A 22,103-nucleotide genomic window follows, 5' to 3' on the forward strand; every position below is an offset into this window, starting at 1 on the left:
TCGATACACATGTGAGAGAGATGCTGTTGAAAAATAATTGGAAAAAAAGAAAGACTTATTTCTGCTTTGTATGAGAAAATTAATTATATATATAATATGCTAGAATTAATTGCTAGAACGTCAAAACTTTTTGCAGCGTTGCTTAAATATCCACGAGTGTCCTTCATAATTTTAATGGTCCAATAAATTTACTTTTATGTCTATATTTACAGTTGAAGTTTTAAATCCTTCAGCAAAATTGTTATCTCAGCGTAGTTTTTCGTACGTTTTTCATTTTCTACATTTTTTTCTGCGCTTTTTGAGCTTTTTCCTTCGATCCGTAAATTTTTATGCGCTATTAAATTTTTCATAATTCGACCTAGGTACGCTTTTTTTTTTTCACGTGTAAACGTATCATGCCATTATACAAATTTAAAAAGGAACGAACGACACAGAGAGAATATTGTAAAGCAATTTTTAAATTACACAGCGCGACGGCAATTAGAGAGTAATTCAATTAATTAGAAAATTTTATACTCACCCTGCCGCTACTGTCGACCACGTTGACGTCCATACCTTTCAGGCCTACTTTTCGAGCCTGCGCAACAATTTCTTTGAGACCGGTGTCGTCCGCCTCTCTGGCGGCCCTCAGAAGGGCCGTAGGGCCCCCAGAGGGTGTCTCCCACGAGGGCGGCACTTTTGATTTGATCGTCTCTTTGCGTATGTGATCTGTGTAAAATTTGTATCCGTTTTAACTTTCTCATTATTTTTAACATTTTAAAACTAATCAACTATACGTTTTATTAGATGACTTGTGCAATTTTAATTTTCTAATTTATCACATTTTAAAAATTGGCAAATTACTTCAAATTTCATGATTACATTGACATATTTAAATCCACAATCTATTAAATTTGAAATTTGCTATAAATTTAAAAATAAAAAAGATAATTGCATTGATCTGCAGAGATGCATCTCCAAGTTTCAATACGAAAAGAATTTTATCGAAATCTAAACATCTCGTTCTTATCAGTTGGTGCACCTTATCAGTGTTGTCATGACCGTCGGAATCAATTTGTCGGCACTAAATAAATATGTGGTACGTGTCAACGTGAAAAGTTTGCGCCAATAAAAAATTGTTGGCAAATAAGCTTCACTTGCGTAAAAGCAATAATGCAAATATGTTGTGTTAGCACAAGTAATTTTGGATTTCAGGTAGAGCATATAATTTATCTCTTATCAAGAAAATTAACAAAAGGGAACAAATCTTTATTCATTAAACAATATTCATGGGAAATTAATAAAAGTATCGAACATGTCCGAAAGAAGTGCAGGTTTCGGTCAAAGTGGATCTAGACAATTATGTTAGACCATCGAAATAATTATATGGAATGCTCAAATTGATTGTTAGAATGTCAAAACATTTTGCAGCATTAATTATTATACTTGAGCATCCTTCATAGCTATTTTCATCGCTCGACAAGATTATTTTCAAATCTAGCTAATGCTGCAAACGGAATCGTAAGACTCGTAACCTGTTTTCGTAAGATTCACAAGAAGTTATGAGAGATCTGTAATTCTATGTGTATCATATGTTATACTCGTAAATATCCACGATTTCTCGTAAATCTTACGGCTAGCTGAGAGCTGTCAGCAAAGCAACAATTTGTGAGTTTTACGTTTCCACTATTATTAATATATATAATGAGTCAAAACATAAATACATATATCACATATGCGATGTTTAATTGATAAAGAATAAAACAGATATTATAAAAAACATATATAACAGCTTTATTGTCACTGCTTATGATCATAATCTGCTTTTAATTGTAATTCACATAAAACAGTAATTCAACCTCTTAGAATCGCTTAGAATCGTAAGCTACGACCTTACGACTTTACTTACGATTAATTCATATATTTGCTTATTTCTGCAGCATAAAATTCTAGATACTTCGGCAGAATTTCTTCCGTATAGTGTTTCGTATACTTAAGGCTAAGTAATGTCACGTAAAATTTGCGAAATTAAGGGAACATCAGTGATGCTTACCTTGAAGCACACCTTTACGATAAACTTTGGCTTCGTGGACAGCAGGCTTTCGGTACGGCACGCGTTTCTCCTCAAAGCTGGTGTCGGAGCTGAAGGAGACCGATTTCTTCACTCCAATGCCCTTCTTCTTTAAGCTCGTCGACAATGTCTGGACGCTAGGCGACGGCCGCAAGGCACACAGCCCCTCGTCGCCGTTCGTCAGAAAGTACCCCTTCAGGCCAGTATATCTCGAGGATGATGAACCGCGAGGCTCGTAGCCGTTGACGAGCTTCGACGTTGGCCTGAGGAATTTGACCAACTCGTCGTCCGGTGAATTCCTCTCGGCGAGTTTGCTGGAGGGATGATGATGCGTTAAACTCGCCAGGAAGGCGGAAGATCTTTTCAGGATGCCCTCCTCCGGTACCCGTTGCAGCGTTCTCTCCCTCACTGGAAGACCTGCGGAGTCATGGCTCTATATTTGGCCGGTGTTACTTTGCAAGACGTCCTCAGCAAGCTACAGTCGCAGGCTTAAATAGATGCGTCTAATAGCGCGCGGACGTTCGCACCCCATGTCGTGAATTGTCGCGAAAATAAAATATTTGGCGCAAATAGCCAGATTGGAGGGGGGCAGATCGCGTGAGCTTCTTTGTATTTAATGATATTAGCAGTATTATTAAAATGATCATCGTTTATGAATTATGATTTTACTATTCAATTTAAGGTAGTTCTATTGTCAAACGAAAGTTTTAAGATAAATTCCCATTTTTTATTTAATATTATTCAAGGTAGTATATTTTTTAAAGAGTTAAAAGTCAATTGCCAATTATTTTTGTTAGAAAAATAAGATTAAATGCAATCCTATTGTCAAACAAAAATCCTAAATTAAATTTCAATTTTTAAAATAACTAACATTTACTGTCTTTAATTGAAAATTGCCGACAATTTTTGTGTGACAAAAATTAAATAAAATACAGATTATGAAACATTTTAATGGAGGTTCTCGTGAATCTTTGAATTCATATTTCTTTAATTTATGTATCTGAAATTTCTCATAACAATTTTTTGAAAGCTAAAAAAATAAAGTTGCCAATTATTTTGATTTAAAAAATTAATCCAAATTGTAATAACTAGAAATTTTCACTCCTACAATACTAAAACTTAACTGTTATAAAATACAAGATGTTTACACTAATCTTCCTGACGGCTGACATCAGCCAATATTGTCACGTTTTTGACAGAGTATTATAAAAAAAAAAAAAATAAAATTTAAATTATTCCTCTTAAACATCCGTAAAATCTATCTGTTCTATCTGATAAAACTACTTTCAGAGCTGAGTTTTAAGACCAAAAACAATAACATGCAATTCCAAAAACTAGAAAATCTATATACAATCAAATTAGAAATATTATTTAATTCTGCTATAATTCTATTACTGGGCTTCCTTATTTTAATAGTTTAACATTTATTTATAATTTGAGTTCTAGGTTTGGCCTAAACTGAAACAACACTTCGTGACACGCGAGTTTTCAGAAAATTAGGTAATATAAATAGAAGTGTCCGCTTTTAGTTCAAAATGAATTATTGGATTCCGGTAAGAGATTACGTGTCTCTATAATTAACTCGATTTGTTTTCGAGTCGAACGCTTTTGTTACATTTTTAAACAATGCGGTAAGCAACTTTGTTCCCATTTAGTCTCGCGTTCAAAAGTGTTGAGACCGGTGTGAAAAGCTTCTGTTTAACTCGCAGTTTCATTTGCAATTCTAATCGAATGCTAGAGATACGTGATTTTCATTAGATATTGTTGTTTCACCGACGGTAACCCGTGGGGCGAATGGAGCGAAAATACGAATTATCACGTGAGCGTCGTCATTTCCGCAGCCAACTAGTCATTAGGGAGATATAGATAGTACAGGAAATTAACTTTTCGAAAATAATTTTGTCGCAGTTTTCGGCGCATATTTAGAACAACTAACGAATGGATGCCGATAATTTCTTCTTTCAAACCGAATAAAAGAAATATTGATTATGAAATATACTTAGGAGCCCAATAAAATATCCAAAGAATTAACATTGGCGTAAAAAATAATCATACAAATCTCACGCAAAGGTTAATGATGTACATTTAGTAAAAGTTTTCAACACTAATATTTGTCAGCTAGAATTTTTTTTGCCAAAAAATAGCAATTATTTTTCTAATAAAAGAGAAAATAAAGACTGTAGAATAGATTAATAAATAACAAGCAACGTTATAATTTCTTGATGAGTTTAGAAGTTATGCAACGTACCTTCCTTCAAGTCCTTCGGCACGGAAGCGGACTTGATTATACCTCGTTGGACGCCCCTTGAGATGCCTGGTCTCGCCTTGGACACGTCCTTCGGCTTCCTCGACTCCTCTGCGGCGAGGATGCCGCTCCGAGCGGCCTCCTCCTTGGAGTGTATTCTCCCGTTTACGATCGACGGCGCTCGTCTCTTGCCAGTGACGTTGGTCGTCGTCGTCGTCGTTTCACTCGCGGCGCGGTTATTTCGAGCAGGTTCGCCCTTAGTGACGGCGATGCTGCAGTTGTTAACCACGCAGTAAGCAGCGTCCGACGATGTGCATTTCACGCGACTGCGTGGGCCGCTCTCTTGCCACCTGGCCTGCTCCTCAAAGATCCGTCGGACTTTCTGCCGGGCGCACAAAACGACGAAAATTAGTTTCGAGAGAGAAACCTGAAATTCACGTATCGATCTCTAGCTCGCGGTGCCCGATCGGAAACTCTCGACTCAATCATTACCAAGAGTAAACTCGGCACCCATCGTAAACTTTGTCTCTATTTATTGTCACGTGAGGTTTTCAATTTTTATAAAAATATACCTCTACATTTTTTTAATCTTGCCTTTAATCTAATAGCAGAAGTGAATCTTGACGAGAAGAAAAGCTATTTTAATTTCCAATTAGCGAAGTAAGTTAATTCAATCGACAGAGTTAATTTCGACTTAATGCTCACATCTAATGTTTATGTAATTTAATTATTATTATTATTAAAGAATCACCGAAAGTAATTTGATTCGCTCGGAGCTTTTTCGCACCGTAACGATGAACGCTATATTTACGAATCGCGCGTGTCACAGGCGATGTCAACGGAACGAGTTCGTTTCACATCACAAATTTACTCACTCACATCACCGAAACCCGGTTTCGATCGACCGACGAAAATGAGCGGTTAACGTATTACCACTCCCGCACGACGACAGGGGAAAAATGCTCTCGATCACGCGTCGGCCGATCCAATCCGCTGGATCCGCTCCGGTCGCGCGATCCTCCTCGAGAAGCGACTCGCGCCTTCCTGAACGGGTCGGCTCGCCCGCAAGAAACGTACACGCGGGAAAGTTCTAGCCGGCTCTCTTTAAACGCGCTATTTATATGTCAGTTAAGCACCCGCGTCGGTCGGTGCCTCGTGTGCGCACGTATACACACGCGCGTTATTACGGCACCGATACAGCCAGTCACACTCGCATTTTCCTTATGAGTTCACTAGCGTCTTCGTACAGAGGGCCCGTTGCGCAATTCACGTGTCCCCGGAAGCCCCGTGAATCGTATAGCGAAGAATAATTACCGAGAGAATCTCAATCTAGATTCTACACATTTTCGGTTGAACTTTGGAAATTTCATTAGCTGCAACTTCAAAAATTAAATTCGAAGTGAACGCGCGATATCTTTTTTTTTTTAATTTTCAGAGACAACAGAACCGTAATAAGTTATTTGAGAGGAAAGTTTTCGTCTCAAGTTTAATAACTTCGTAATAACTGTGTATTAATGTTTATGTAAAAAGCGAAGAAATTTATTCTTAGGAAAGTTTGGGCTACATAATACCAGCTAAAAGTTATCAAAATTTAAAAACATGCTTCTCGATTTTTTTTTTTTTTTCCTTAATTAACGACTACGAATTTAGGTCGCGAATAACCGAATTTTTGGCTCTGAAACTAGCAGCAAGGAACAAAACAACGAATAATTTGACTTATAATAGCTTATGCAGCAGTGAGAAACCATATTGTGCTGTAGTTTTAAGTAAACAACCTTTAAACAAGTGTAAGCGGATCAAAACGTACGTTTATACAAATATATATTGTGCAGATTCCAGATTCGGATTTATGCGTATAAAAACTTTTAATTCAATTTGTAATGCTACCTTTCCAAATTTTCAAAGCTACTTAAATTCACATAAGAATCGGGAGTGAATAAGAAATTAAATGACTTTCCCAACCAATAAGGAGAGCGCGCTTAAATTTTATCAGGACTGCGGTAAGAAAGAATTTTCTACAACAATCAAAAAAGTGAAAATCGCAGCACCCAAGATATACGTACATTACGTCAAAACGTTCTCGCCGTAACCGAGGTACAACTTTTTACTTAGGGAGCGATCTATGTAGGACCGCCTCGCTCGAAGACGCCGCCGCGACGTAGTGCCCTTATTATACGCGCGTCGCGCGTGGTCCGCGCCTGTCAACAGCTTCTTCTTCTTCTTCTTTTTTTTTCCCTCCCCTCGCTGAATAATCAACAATGTCGCGCTCGCAACTTCGCGGCGCGTTGAATGCGCGCGGCCGAGAGAGAGAGAGAGCGAGTGTCCGATATCGCGCGCGGAACGAACACTTTTGCGGAGGAGTCACGCGTCGCGCGAGAGATAGACTAGCGCTCTCGCTCTCCCGAGGCCGCGAGACGTCGCGCGGCCGACCCGTCGTCGTCGACGTGATACGCGCGTCGACGTAATGAAAACGAGGATGCACGACGAAGAAACGAGATGGAGGGAGAGAGAGAGAGAGAGAGAGAGAGAGGGAAGAGGGGGGAGGGAATGAGATGAGCTTACTTGCTGAGTGGTGGTCGGTTGTACAGTGGAGACAACGACGTTGTTGTCGCTCCTATTGGTAACGCCGCCGGTGACCATGGACGTGGTGGTGGTTTCATTGCTCGCCGCATGCTTCACCCTACGACCACCTACCATCGTCGAAGGTCGGATCTCCGTCGTAGGCTGGAAGAGAGGCGCTATATCCGCAAAGGTGCGCGCTTTACGATTCGGGATAATAACTCGGTCTCACGGCGGCGAGGAGGGGGACTCCCCCCGCGATCTCACTGCTAGGGATTTATTTTCAAATTACCTTTCGCCTTCCCTGCCCGTTTTCTAGGCTCGATTAAGAGATCGTGACATTCAACGAGAAAGAGAGAGGAGGGGCGCTCTATACGTATGAATAGGACCGACGGATAAGCCATTCGTTAGAAGCCTTTTCCCGGTCCCGAGATTTATAGGAGGGCGGTGATATATATAAATTAAAACGCACTCATTTTTATCACCGGGAACCCGAGTCGGCTCTCCTGTCACGCGAACTGTCGCGATTTCCGCCGAAGAGCGCGTCGGAATCGCTTCTTCAACCTACATTTCTTTTCATTGTTCCGCGACTCATCGACACATACATACGCACGCAACTGAAAATTATGAGGTGCACGTGACAAAGTCCGATCGAGAAATTCTATTGACTATGCTAATGCCGTTATACATTTCTCCCTTTAGAATGAATTAAGCTCCGTTACAGCGTTAATAATGTCTACCGCTCGTTCTTTTATTTTAATATTAAACATTTCATTGTTTCTCGTTTAATAAATTTTTATGTAATCTATCATTGTCCTTCGCGTTTCTTCTATTATTTCATTTCTTATCATTATTATGCTTTATTATATTACTACGTAAGCATTTTAATTGACGTTCTATAAATACATAATGCTCGAAAATTTTCAGCTTGTTCTAAAATATTATAATTCTGTAATGTTATTTTTAAATGCTATTGTGAACACAGAGAGAAAGATTTCTTTGAATTTAACAAACCGTTTTATTCGACTATTCCAAAGCATACATTTCTTTATTTTTAATAAATTTTATTAAATATAAAGAAATCTGTTTAAAATTTATTAAAACCAAAGAAAGATATGAAATAGTCGAACACAAAACTGTTTATTAAATCTAAAGAGATCTTTCTCTCTGTGTAACGATTTGATTTACTGATTGTAAAGGAATTAAAGTATCATTGACACTTAGTGTGTCGAGTTCGCTTTCTTTGGCAAAAAAATATACATATAGATAAAAACCGGTAATCTTTTAAATACGTCGTTGTAATAAATAAGCGCTATGCCTTATTTAAACAGATATACCAACGAGCTGTTTGAGAATTCGTTTCAAAGCAGACACGTGTAATTGAAAAGGAGGAATGTTCCTTTTCTTCGTACCCTTTCGGGATTTCTAATCAGGCAAATGTTACATTTCTTCCGACGAGAACCTTTCGCGTTTCGCGAATCAAATTGCTCTCCTCTTTTTTTTTTTCCTTCGCACTCGTCCGGCGCGCTCGTTAACTTCACGGCCGGCGGAAATTACTCTCCAAATCCGAGGCGGAAAGCGCGAGCAAGGCGATTTTGAACGGTAAATCTAACTTCACAGTATCCCCTGTAAAATCGTGCTTTCATCTCCCGAAACGCGCACCCGCGGTTATTTCGGCGCCGAAATTATTAACAGCGCGCGATATTATCCTGTCATCGTGCAGCTTCTGGCCGTCTGCCAATATTTTGAACTTTCCAATATACACCGGTTTATCGATCTGCTTCGACGTTTTCGGAGATACTTTGAGTAAGGAAAACATGTAAACGAAAGAGAAATTTTAACAGAAACCGCATTCAAAATTCCGTCATAAATACTTTTTAAGGCTTCTTTTTCTTTGATTTCAAGCGAACTTTGTGCTCTGACAGAGTTTTAAATAAGAATTAATATTTTTTATATGCAGTGAATTAAAATTTAAATATAAAAAGGTTGCAAAAAAAACATTGTATTTCTTCCTGAGTTATTTAATTATATTAGATTAAGTACGGTTAATTGTTTCAAGAAGAACATGTAAATAAAGAAGTTTTAGGAGAAGCTGCATTTAAAGTTTCATTTTGATATTAATACGCTAAAGCAAGGGAATATGAATCAGGTCTCCCCCGTTCCCCTCCAACAGAATTTTAAACAAAAATTTATATATTTCTTTATACGTAGAAGAAAGCAACGTTTTGCCTCCGAGTAGTATTACTTAGACAAAAATAAAAAATGAAACGTTAAAAGTATCTTTTATTTTTAAAATCTTTTATTAGATAGTATAACATTCTGTATAATATTGTTTTATATTTTGCAATAATTGTTTTCGCAACATATTCGAAAACGAACGTTTGAGAAATTTAGCCCCAAAATCTGCATAGTAAGCTTTTCCCCCTTTTTTTTTTCTTCAACATGAGTCTCCTGTACAAAATGCTTACAAGTTAATAAGAAGATTCTTAATAGATTGTATTTTTCAGTGTTAATATCAATGCAGTATTTAGTTTCCGCGGAATAAAGAAATGCCATTTTAGGAGGTATACAGCATTGGTGACCTTTCTCTACTAAAAATTCAAGCATGATAAGAAGATTGCGAAAAAATGCAAATATATTTCTCCTAGAGGTCACTTAATTCTAGAATGTCGAGCACGGTCAGTAAACCGGCGACGGTTACGCGCGGCTTATCGGGGCGAGGATTTGTGTGAAAGAGAGAGAGAGAGAGAGAGAAAGAGAGCAACGACAGTTAACGACACGGCACAATGTATAAGAGACCTCGAGATTTCACTTCGTTACGCGAGTTGGACGAAACTGGCACGAGCCGACTGTGGTAAATGGGCGCCGGAGTTATCGCCCCAGTTATCGAGTTTTCGCCGCTCGACGTTTGCTCTCACCCCCTAAATAGACTGTTTCATGTCCAAACAATTGCTGCGTCGTCGTCGCTCCGTGAGAGCTTACGCCGCGCGCCGCCGTATGGAACAATATCGGATGCTGTAAAATACGACGCTCGTGCATCTATCCCGCGCCGCCGCTGTGGATGATCAATGGCCGGAAGAACGATCGCCGTTTGCCGCGGGAAGAAGAGAGGAAAAGGGAACGAAGGAGAGAGATGAGCAACAAATTTTACGCGGCGCATTTTTTTCGCGACTGACGTTTTCGTACGCGCAGACATGGACTTTTTGTCTATCGGCAACCGAGCCGGGGCATGTATGTGGGTACTGCGGGTATGTGTGATAAGAGCAGCTGATTAATCAAAAACAGCGAAACACTATCGCAACGGAAGATTGGTCGCGGTAAGTGTCATATCTTGCCAGCTTGCAGCTAGAATTTCAATAACATGACGTCAATTTCAAGTACCCACCATCGTACTGTGCTTAAAGCACGTGGCTCGAGTGTGAATAAACCGCATGCTCTCGCGTAAAATGTCCGTTTAGCCTTGCAGAAGTATATTGTACGTTTTAAAAATTATCCATTACATTATCGCACGACTCTCTTCTCTTGTAATTACAGCTGAAATAGCCTCTCCTCGGTTCGTGTTTATTTTTTAAAAATAAAACTTTGAATACCGTTAAAAGAAACAGAATTTATAAAAAGTGTGTGTTTTACAATATTAAAGAGAAATAAGATTAATTAAGTCGACCTTATTCAGCTAAAAATTTCAGGATACGTGAGATCCAATTTGATTCTTTCTAAAAAGAAAAAAAGACATTAATTTTACTGCTTAAATTTTGTTTATTATTTAGTATTTTGAACGCGGAAGGACACGTCAAGTGCTCTTTTATTAAATGATGTACAGATATGAATGAAAAATTGTGTAATTCCGCTCCACTTTTTCATACTGGAGAACCTCATTAGGTAACATCTGATATTTAATGCGCCACCGAGGAAGGCCGGCCCTCGACCTCCGATTCGACATCGAGATCGATATCCCCACGCCCGATGCGCGTAACGCGCGGGACTGATTTATAAATGCCCGGCGTCGCCGTTTCGGCTGCCGTAACGCCATCAAGAGAACGTCAGTGATCAGCGCCAGGCGGAAGCCCCCGTCTGATTGACTTTCAACCGTGCGTGCCTTCTGACATTGATTGACCGTGCCGCATGAGAACCCGTCGTTCTGGCAGCCACTACGTTACGGCATACGTAATGTCTACTCGAAAGCCCGAACGCCTCAAGTCTTATCTATCATTAATCGTGTTCCCGTTGGCGTTTCACGAATGACACGAAATAGTTGATGCTTTTCATTTTTCCTATTGCGTTCATGGTAAAGTAGAACTTCTTTATTAGAGGAATCTATGTTTAAAGAAATAAGAATACCAGAAATCTCCAAGGAAATAAAATTAATGTAATGCAATACACGGGATATACTTGAGTTTGTGGTGAATTATGTTAAAGTGCATATGGTAAATGTCACATTGAGAGAAAAGTGTTTAACATTTATGACTATAGATGCATAATAAAATAATTAAGATATCTTTACAAAATTATTACTGCCATAACGAATAAATTAGTAATAATAACCTTACGTTTATAATTCTACCATGACAAGATTGTTAAATTATAATAATTTTATTTTACAATAATAATATTAACATAGTAAAATATGATATCCGCAAAATAAATGCCAAAAATAAATTAAAATATTTCTGTGTAGCAAACACAATTGACTACTTTCTTAACATTTGCTTACTATGTACATAGTAATTATAACTAATAGCTGTAACTTCATAGTTTAAACAATTATAAATATTTTTTATATTAAAAATAATTATAAATTATAGTCGAATCATTTTCTTCTCCCAATGTAAAGAAGACTTTTATTATATATCAAACAAAACTCGAGCTTGTTAAATAGCTCTAGAAGGGAAATGTGATAATTAACCGTAAAGAAATGATAAAATTGGAGAGACACAATTATGATATAGAGAAAGAATGAAATGCATAATGTACAGTATCATTCGGATTGAGAATGACATTTATGAGTAGATAAAATCGTATTCGATCGGAATCAAGAGATTGATGGAGGGACGCGCACCAAATGATAGAGCGAGGGCGCCGATAAGAGCGTCGGGAGGGTGAGGCGCGCGGAACCGAACACGCGAGCCTTTAATCGCTTCGTCTTTCGAGGAGACGCAACGCTTTTCGTGCCAAGGTCGGCACCCTCGACGAATTCGGCACCAGAGCGAATTCGAGCGTGGAGAGATAGGCTTCCTCTTTTCCATCGCGAAAAAAAAAAATGTTCCCTCGCGAAAGTCGTTCGACCTTAGGCCATGTAAACGAGGCGCTCCTTTCTCAAACGTTCGCACACGCGATTTCCGCGAAACACCTCCCTTTGGGACAATTGAAAGTATAATTTGTTAATTACTCGATTACGCGATGCGCTGAATGAGTACGTTGCTCTCGCCAGGTCCCGTGACACTCCCGTGAAATGAAAAAAAAAAAAAGATCTCCGTATCGGAGGCGAGAAAATTGACTTTTATAATTTAATTGAAATTTTATTTATGTCATTTGCTTATCTTTAAAACCATTTATAATAATCTGTAGTAATTATATTCTACTCATGTAATTATATTGAAGAGAAAAAATATATATACAGGGTGTTTGGTAAAGATTTGTGCAATCTTTATAAACAGGTAGAGCGCATTGAACTGAACAAAAAAGTCCTTTACCGTTTTTCCATTTTCGCAATAGTTAACGAGTTGATTACACAGGTACACAAAAAAGTGGCGTTTCTTTTTGAAATTAGGAAAAAATAAGCCAATTCAGCAATTCTGACCTTGGATTTGAATTCAGCGAGTCAAAATATATAAGGATTAATTAGTTTGGTCCGCCGAACCAACCACTTTTTTGTGTGTCTGTGTAATCAACAACTTATTAACTATTGCGAAAATTGCAAAATGGTAAAGGACTTTTCTGTTCAGTTTAATGCGCTTTACCTGTTTATAAAGATTGCATAAATCTTTACCAAATACCCTGTATATATGTAAAGTTTAAATTTCTGTTTAAAACTGACATTTCATAATTTTGTAATGTATTATTTTGTTCTACTGATTTTGTAAAGAAATAAAAGTAACGTTATCCCTTTATTCAACGTATTAAATTCTTTTCTCTTCAGACAACTCGAAAACGACGAATTTTGAGTTGGGTAATAAATAAGCTACCTTATAATATGAAAAGAGAAAGAGTGAGAAGTAATTTGAAACTTAATTAACTAATAGCTTTTTAAATGCAGCAAGTGCTAATTGAATTCAGATTTTATGGCCAAATTCCGACGCGGAATAGTGAGCACGAAGGAAAATATCCTAGAACGCGCCATGACTTATTAAGATACTGCACGTGCCTAGATTAGATACGCCGAGGTTACTAATAAGCGTTAATAAGTCTCGCGCGATATCATACTGAAATAATAATGGCGTTTGCTTCTTAGTCACGTGCACCGCCGTGTCATTGGCACTTTCGAGGCGCGATCGTAATCTCGAGATTACGCCAGTTCCTCAATTCGACACTTGGTTTTGACTCAAACCCTCCTTAATAAATATACATGTCTTTCTAGCGGAATATTACTGACCGATTTAATTTGATTTTAAACGGTGTGATAGCCAAGAAGTTGGAGTCCGTGAGCGTTCCGCTCAGGATCATGACCGTGGTCGCTCGCGTTGCAATCTGCTCTTCCAAAACACTGAAAGAAATCAGTTGAACTTTTAATTCCAACCAGTCGTCTTCTGTGCCCTCAGCAGTTATTTACATCTTATTGCAAAACTTTCCGTCTTCATTCCAGATGTAATTTACTTCAAATATATAGTATGCATAGCGATATATTCCCATTTCTCGTTACATGTAAACATTTTTATATTAATTTTTAAAGATTACTTCATTTTGTCAAAAAGATCAATTATGTTGTGTTGATTTTATCGTAAATTAATGTAAACGCAAGGAGAGTTATAAAATCCATATTCAAGTAATTTTTTTCTTCTTTAATATTGATTTGCAAATGAACGTTGGAAAGTTTGTATTTCGAGTACGTATTATAATGTTTAATTTTCTATCAATTAATTAATTCAACAAATAAATTTATTATTAGCTTTCTTATGATATACTGAAAAAGAAATTAAGACTTTAAAATTATTAATTAAATATTTGTAATAATTGTAAATATATGTATGTACATTGAATGTAAAATATTTTACAATAAATTCTCTTTTATAAGAATATGAAAATATAGTGCAAAGTTGATTACATTAATATCAACTACATATAAATTGATCAATAACATTAATTGCGTTTGATTTTTAAGTATTATTAGCGCGCAAAACAAAATGTAACTTATTAAATTTTTGTTTATATTATTTTTTTATTTTTTATTTTTTATTTTAATTATTAAATGCTGCTTATATTAAATAAAAATATAAAATATTGAGATATAATTTAAACGACCGATACGCATTCAGCACAACTGTTCCTCATTTAATTGTCTAATTATAAGATACACATCCTAACGTACAGTTAAAAATTAATAGGAAAGAGATGCTGAATGCCTATTAGTCACCTGAATTGTACCTTTTTAATGTTTTAGTTCGGCTTAATATAAGTTATATTTAGTCATCAAAATATAAAGTAAGTGAAACGTAAGTAATATAAACAAGAAATTATTAGACAAGAATTACATCTTGTTTTGTGCATACTGCGTTTTTGAAAAATCAGATACAACTAATGTAAATTTTTTATCAATTTAATATATATTAGTTGACAATATAAATTTAACATGCAGTTTTATACTAAATTTTTATGTTTTTCTAAAAGAAAGTCTATTATAAAATATTTTACATTTATGGCGCATGTATATTTACTATTATTGTAAAGACTACATCGAGATTTTTATAAAATTTAACATGTTTTCTAAATCGTATCATTACAAGGATTTTTCTTATATCATACCCGTATGATTTAGAAATATATGCTTATATAATTACAATCACGCTTTTATTTTTAGGCTACATGACATAATTAATATTATATTATTCTTTATTTTACACGATTAAAGCTGAAGTCTCTTGGCAAGAAGTCTCATCATCGAATCGCACTAATTTTTTTCATATTTGAACCTTTTTTGATAAATTATAATGCAAATAGGTTTTAGTTAATGCTTTATTTAATTAATCTTATATAATTTTTAATTAACTTTATTTATAAATTCCAGTTTCCTAAATCGTATGTTACAGAAACGATTATAATAAATTTATTATTTTAGTATAAAGCTTAATATATAATAATAGGTGTTTTAAATATATCAAGCTACAATTTCCAACGTTTATTTGCATCTTAAATAATATTTAATACTAATAAATTTGATTATAAAAAATATAAACAAAAATAATTTAAGTGGTACGCTTTTGGCAACTCTCCCCTACATTGATTGCCCTTCTTAATAGGGCAGTCAATATGTACTCTATATAAGATGGCCATTTGTGATCAAGGTCTAAGTTTTTAATTACCCTAATGATTATTCATAACTATCGCGTGAAAATCTTCAAAACGTTTGTAAAAAAGAAATACCTAATGAAATTTTTTATGTAAATAATTAATAGTTAGATTACAACGTAACACAAGAAATGCACTGTTCGATGCAATATTCATGAGAATTTTTATAATCTTATTGAAAAAGTAGTGGAACCCTAGCAAATCGAAAAATAATATTTTTCAACATTATATAAAATTTGTTTATAAACATGTTTATCGTCATGACGAGGCAGACAAAACTTACTAGACAACTAGTAACAATTAATTACAAATAATTTTTGTGCTGAAACACAAAGGCATTGCGCGCATTTATCAATGTGTGAATATTGAAATTGCGATCTTGAAAATCAAAGCGAAGAGTTTAACGTGACCTTTCAGCTCACAGACTAATCTTGTGATTTTGCGCCTCTGGGTCACGGTCTGAAACGCGATTCTTTTCAGTATCTGTACTCGAGCCAGACCGTACGCCATGCGCGTTTCTAAATCCGTATCGCGTAATTAAGCGCGCTTTAGACGCGCGAGCGAGGTGGAATCTCGTATTCTTCACGCGGGTACTCCGTGTGCAAAGTTGTAAAACGTTATCTCGGGCTTATCACCACCGACGCTTTATGCAAAGCGCTTTATCGCTTTACAAGTACGTTATCAGTTCCCAAATAAAAAAAGTGGTACGTTCAAAATGCATTAATCGTCTCGCGCGTATGTAACCACTGTCTCGCCCCGGGCGTCCCGAGAGTAAACAAGATATTCTAGACTTCTGAAACGTCGTCCGGGAATAATCGAGGGGGTGAACGGATGATGCACGGCGCTCCTAAATCCGTTATACCTTTGCGCAACCGGTGTCTTCTATTCTTGAATTACGATCGAAACGCGATCCCCGCGACGGCGACGAAACTCGCGGCACGAATCGCACCATTTGCGCGAATACGTTTATCGGATCGAAGCTATCGAATCGGGGCACCACCGGCCGACTTTCCCCGGATCGTTCGCTCGTCAAGGGGTTGATTGGCTACTGGGCCAAAGTTTAAATTGCACCCTCGCATCGAAAGTCTCACGAGGGCTGAAGCGAGGGCTTTCTCCCCACCTGGTCATCACGCAGGCGCGAATTTCAGCCAGGTGTTACGATGCCGCGTTGATGGAAAATTAGAATGTACCCCTATCCCCCCCGCCCCACCCCTCGCGCGCGAATTCGAGGATGCGCGTCGCATTCCCAGGTACATGCAAGAGCCCCCCGCGGTCGAACCTCTAATTGCATCGCGATTTATGGCGCATCGGACGTGCGCCATCCGGGCCGAGACGCGCGGGGACACGCCGGATTCGGAGATTGATTGAAGCGGGCAACACCATTTGGCAGCGAAACAATAGCGCCGCACTGACAGCGGTATACGCGAATTGAGATCGGCATAATCCCGAACGGAACTTAATTTTAGCACCGGGGGGAAAAATAAATTTTGTGTCAATTTTGCGTTCTTTTTTTCTTTCCACGAACAAGCCGGAGGATTATTTTCGTATGTCAAAGTCGGAAATCCGAATTCGTCGCGATTATATCGACCTCACCCTCTCTCTCCCCTCTCCCCGGACGTCGTGAGCTTTATTTTTTCTTCCTCAACGGAATAAAATCTTATTTCTCGTTTCTACGTCTTCTCCACTTCTGTATTTTGAAATGTTTAATTACGTTTGCATGCGTTTGTTTCTGTTGAATCTTAAACTTTCAGTGATCCGTCGGCTAGAATTTCAACGAGGGACCGGTAATGCGCCGCGGGAATTGGCGACGTCCGATCGGAATTGTGCACAGCGTGAGACGGAATTAATCTCCTCGGTTATTCTCTCGTTTTTCATTCTATTTTTACGTCGCGGCACGCGGCCGCTGTATTGCAACGTGGTGCACTTGTTCGGGGCTTTTATCCGATGATTCGAGAAATTAAAGAATCCGCTACGACTAAAAATAAAATCCATCCGCCACCACTGTAAATCCTCCTCTCTCGTACTCGCTTTTCGTTTTTTCATAAGATTATGTGTCTGGTCGAGATTGTTAAAAGAGATTCTCGACATTAAACAGAAAACTTGCCTACGGCGAGAGACTTGTTTAAAGCACATAGTTTTCCTGAAACGTGAAGAATCGCGATTTTTCTCCCGATTCGCGTGATTGATTCACGCCGGCATGTTATCACGCTTCCAAGCGCGACAGCTGAGCAAATCTAGCGCAAATAGATTTAATGATATTAGTCAAGGAGACGTTTCTGTACGAAAAACTTTGTTTTGTGCTAGCTAAGTTTGCTTTAGATATCCTTATCAATTTTATCTTTCCTAAACACTGATGTACGATTACCTTAAGAGCAGAAAAATTGAAATTGTAATATACATATAGGAAAGCGCAATATTTTATATTTTTCTTACGAATAACATTTAGTTAGGAAAAATATAAAGTAAAAGTGAGAAATAATTAATATAATTTTATCGATTGCGTGTTGGGTTTTGTTCATGCAATACATTAAAAATCTTTATACAGCGTGATTATACACATGTATATACATTTAATACTGTACGCTGAATATACATACAAAATACATTAACGAATATACACATTATCTACCATAATGTATATTCAAATAGCGTACATCAGATGGATATATGTTTAATGTCGTACGCTGTATATACATACGAAATACATTAATGGATATACATATTATGTACCATAATGTATATTCAATTAGTGTATATAAGATGTATATACATTTAATATCGTGTGCTACATATACATACGAAATACATTAACGGATATACATATTATGTACAATAATGTATATTCAAATAGCGTACATCAGATGGATATACATTTAATGTCGTGCGCTATATATACATACGAAATACATTAACGGATATATATATTATGTACCATAATGTATATTCAAATCGTGTATATGAGATGTATATATATTTTACATACAGTATATTATTTTCATATTATGGACCAAAAATGCATATACACAGAATGTCTGATGTTATGTGGGTGGTTTCACAATACAAAAAGCTTTCTTTCTTTAATTATAAACAAGTTGTTTTAATAAAAACCTAAAATAAATACAGTGTTGAGAAGCATAAATAAACAGCTAGAATACGAATTGTGGATATTTATAATTGTTACATGATAGTTACACAAAACAAACACTTATCTCTGAAATTTTAGGTTCAGAAGAACACAATTTAAAGTGTACGTAGCCGCATTACGAGCCGTAGAAAAGAGATATTGAGCAGTTAACTAGCATAAATACATCATATAGACTTCCTGAGCGATAGATTAATGTTATCTGTGAAATTCATTTTGTAACTATTTGAAAATGGGGGTGAGTCAAATTGAATACATAGCCATACTGGATACAGGTACCTTATTTCTATGTTTATATTAGAAATGCGACTTAGTACTTGATTTTAAAATAATAATCCTAATTAATTTTATCAACTTTTTTTTTTATATATTAAGTTAATGTGTGTGTGATGTGTGTGTGTGTGTGTGTGTGTGTGTGTGTAAAGGTTTTTCTTAAAAAAACATGCTTGCTTTTAAATACCTTACGCAAGACAATAATTGGCAGAAAGTGCCGTTTTTCCAATACGGTTCGCCAATTTGAAACAGAGTTGAGCTTACCCGGATTATCAATTTCTGGCTGAAAGCCGCCGGTACGAATTAACCATCAGTGTCATCGTTAACCAGAATTGTCGGGCGTCGGGCGAGAGGCATTTAAATAACGTTGCCCGACCGTGGGGACGATCATGCGATTGATGGTTCGCCCATTAACGTCGAGACGATGCCGCAGATCACGCTCGATCCGCCACGGGCGATTGCGTCGCGGAAATGTAACGCGCGCACATTACAACGCGCGCAGATCGCAGGAATCACGGCGGTCACTTCCGAATTATTATCGTCGCGCATTGTACCTGGCTGCGCTAAAGCGTTCTGGAGACAGTGCTGCGGCCGCATGCGGTGACGAGGTGCTGGCCGGCCCAGGGGCGCGTATGCTATTTCGGAGAGCGTGATTAATAAAAGAGGCCGGCGAAAAGTGAGCGCGCGAACGTCGGACAATGGTGCGCGTCGTACTAAGAAAAATATTCGACGACAGGGAGATTTGAATGTCGCGCCGCCCGCCGTCGTCGCTCGTAAATTCCCGTCCGTAATGAGCCCGCGCGGGGTTTTAAATTTCAATCGCCCGACCGCGAATGGCCCGTCGCGAAGATAATTTTATGTCTCGCCGTAAGATAATAGTAAAATCTCACTAGACACTTTGGCCGGCGGTTTCAGAACGTTTAGTAGTGTGCAAGGTTCACCATTTGTGGGAGAACGTAACAAGTACTTTTATAAAGAGATAATATGTATATTATAAATTTTAAAGTAATGTTTTCACACACAAACACACACACACACACACACACAATGGCGGCTCTGATAAATTTAATTAATTAAGCAAATGGAAAAAAAACGCTATTAGAGCCAAAGCTGGTTGGAATTTGCTTAGTAATAACACAAATTATACATTTTGTACAATTAATCATTAAAGTGTTGTTACTAAGCAAATTCTAACCAAACGGAAAAAAAATTACTCTCAAGTTGAAACTTATGTATTCAAATTAACGATCCTTGTTTCATATATGATATAATTGATTTGATAATTTTATTCTAACAAGATTTACAATCTTTGATTTAAACATGTAGTATTTTCTATCCGATATTTTTCTTTTTCATTCAAGAAAATTATTCTTAAATAACAAAAATATTTTTTTCTTGGTTAAACTATATATAATTCTGAAATAAATCTTCGTTCAAATAAATCTTTTTGATTTAACGCAATATAATCTCATTTCAAGATTTCCGTTTTGAAACTAGAGATATTGTCAAAACAAGAATATTCTTTTTTTCCAGCAGCTTTAATAGCACTAGACTCTAATAGCATGTTTCTTCCATTTGTTTATTTGTCTAATACAAGAGCCCACACATATAGTTTTATTTTAATTGTAATATTAATTAATTAAACTGATTTTTTATTAAAATAAAACATTTTTCATAATTCCGATAACTTTTAAACGATTACACAGTGCCTATAAGAATTCTAGTTTCTAATTATAATAATTCACATATACCTTTTCAAAGATATCGAGGTGATTTGTTCTTGAAAATAAATTCTTTTAGAATGTAAAACTATAATCGCAATCAAATACGAAGAAAATTGGATTCCCCCTTTTGTTTACGAAACATCGTGATAAATGTAATGTTCGAGAAATAAAATCTTTGGCTCGCGAGTCTCGTTTCTTACGTACCGCAGTCGTCGCGGCTATTTTTGCGAATCCCGCGTATGTTAATCAGACGGATACATGAAAGCCGCAGACGCGGTGATAGACAACGGTAACGAATCGCAAAACGAGGCATGCGATGATCTTGAGGAGATTGCATCACGCGCGCGCGAGGTAACACGGCGGTTTAATGCATGCGCGAAAAGTTGGCCGAGAATTTCTGAAATCTCTGACACGGCGTCGGGTCCGTGTATATATACATACATGTGTACATACGTATATTGTATATTTCACACGTGAGCGCACGCGAAATAAAGCCCGCGCGTCCGAGAATCAATATTTGCAGGCGCTCCCAATGAAGGAGCTTCTCGTAATTTCGAGAGGAAGTCGTTGGCGCGAAGAGCAAAGTGGTTTCCGTGCCTGCTCGTGACGGGCTATTAGGAGTTCCCCCCCCCCCCCCCGCTGGTTAAAGTGCGAGTCGCAGTTTTGACACGGATTGCTCATTAACGGCTCCTCCGGTGCTCCTCCCGACCGAAAGTAAACGGGGACGGTACATTAATTAACTCCGGGAGGAACGGCCGACGGTCAGCATCTGCATTCATGAGGGAACATTTTTACGTTTCTCGATCGATGAAAGGATTTAGGTTTCCTCGCTGTAGATTATTATTTCCGTTAATTCGAAACTGCGAATATAGAACTTCAAGATCGTCCTCGGCTGTCGACGAAACAGCCGACTGAGCGGTTCTATCGTGATTGTTTTTTTTTTTTTTTCTAAAATTTTTTTTTTAGACAAGCATCGAACAAGCGCGTGTCTCCGGCAAGCTGCGTGTTACAACTGCGCGTTTCGGGAAGTCTACCACGCCACAACTGTGCCTAGGCCACCTATTTCTACACGAAGCTTTCGTATACGCGTAATCTTTTTTTTTTTTTGTTTTCGGGTCAGCCCGTCGCTCATTTGACACTGACCTTGGAAGTAATGAACGCAGAAAGAAATTGCTGCGCGAAATTAAGGCACGTGAAACATGTCAGCTGTCTATCAACGAGCTCGCGCGAAGGCCTCCTCTATTTTATTTAGCAGGCGTGAAGCTTCTCGGAAGACATTTTTCTAGGTATAATATTTCAGAGCTGATAGTTATGATCCGCTTGAGTTATCAGAAGACACGAGAACGTATGCTGCATAATATGTTTCCAGGTAGCAAAGTATCATCCATTCGACGTCATGAATTCTTATGACGAATGTGATTTTTAGAATAACGTCATAAAAATGACGTGAATTTGTCGCAAGTAACGTAACGCGTCTAGTGCTGAGAAATAGTAATAGAAATATTTTTTTTAAAGATACATCTACAAAAAAATACATGTAAAATAAATATTTTTTTGTATAACAAATATATAAAAAACAAATAGTATTTAACATTTACTTAATATATTTTA

At 37.3% G+C, this 22,103-nt stretch overlaps 1 protein-coding gene across 5 annotated transcripts in view; it reads right to left on the minus strand.

Moving 5' to 3' along the window:
* Positions 1-19,466, minus strand: part of LOC105836273 (protein HOS4) — a 28,827-nt gene extending 9,361 nt beyond the window's left edge. Inside the window, exons 1-6 of one of the 5 annotated variants that reach the window (XM_036284086.1) lie at positions 19,033-19,466; positions 13,444-13,554; positions 6,858-7,019; positions 4,299-4,677; positions 2,033-2,467; positions 521-708 (exon numbers count right to left, since the gene is read on the minus strand). In XM_036284086.1, the coding sequence (XP_036139979.1) occupies positions 521-708; positions 2,033-2,467; positions 4,299-4,677; positions 6,858-6,992 (1,137 nt within the window). In that variant the 5' untranslated portion in view covers positions 6,993-7,019; positions 13,444-13,554; positions 19,033-19,466. Of the gene's footprint in view, positions 1-520; positions 709-2,032; positions 2,468-4,298; positions 4,678-6,857; positions 7,124-13,443; positions 13,555-16,215; positions 16,410-19,032 lie in introns of those variants that run through there. The other 4 variants (XM_036284079.1, XM_036284084.1, XM_036284089.1 and 1 more) reach the window with 4 other exon arrangements.
* Between the last annotated feature and the right edge of the window lie 2,637 nt (positions 19,467-22,103).

This window comes from Monomorium pharaonis, chromosome 1, assembly GCF_013373865.1.
Source record: "Monomorium pharaonis isolate MP-MQ-018 chromosome 1, ASM1337386v2, whole genome shotgun sequence".
Lineage (NCBI taxonomy): Eukaryota > Metazoa > Arthropoda > Insecta > Hymenoptera > Formicidae > Monomorium > Monomorium pharaonis.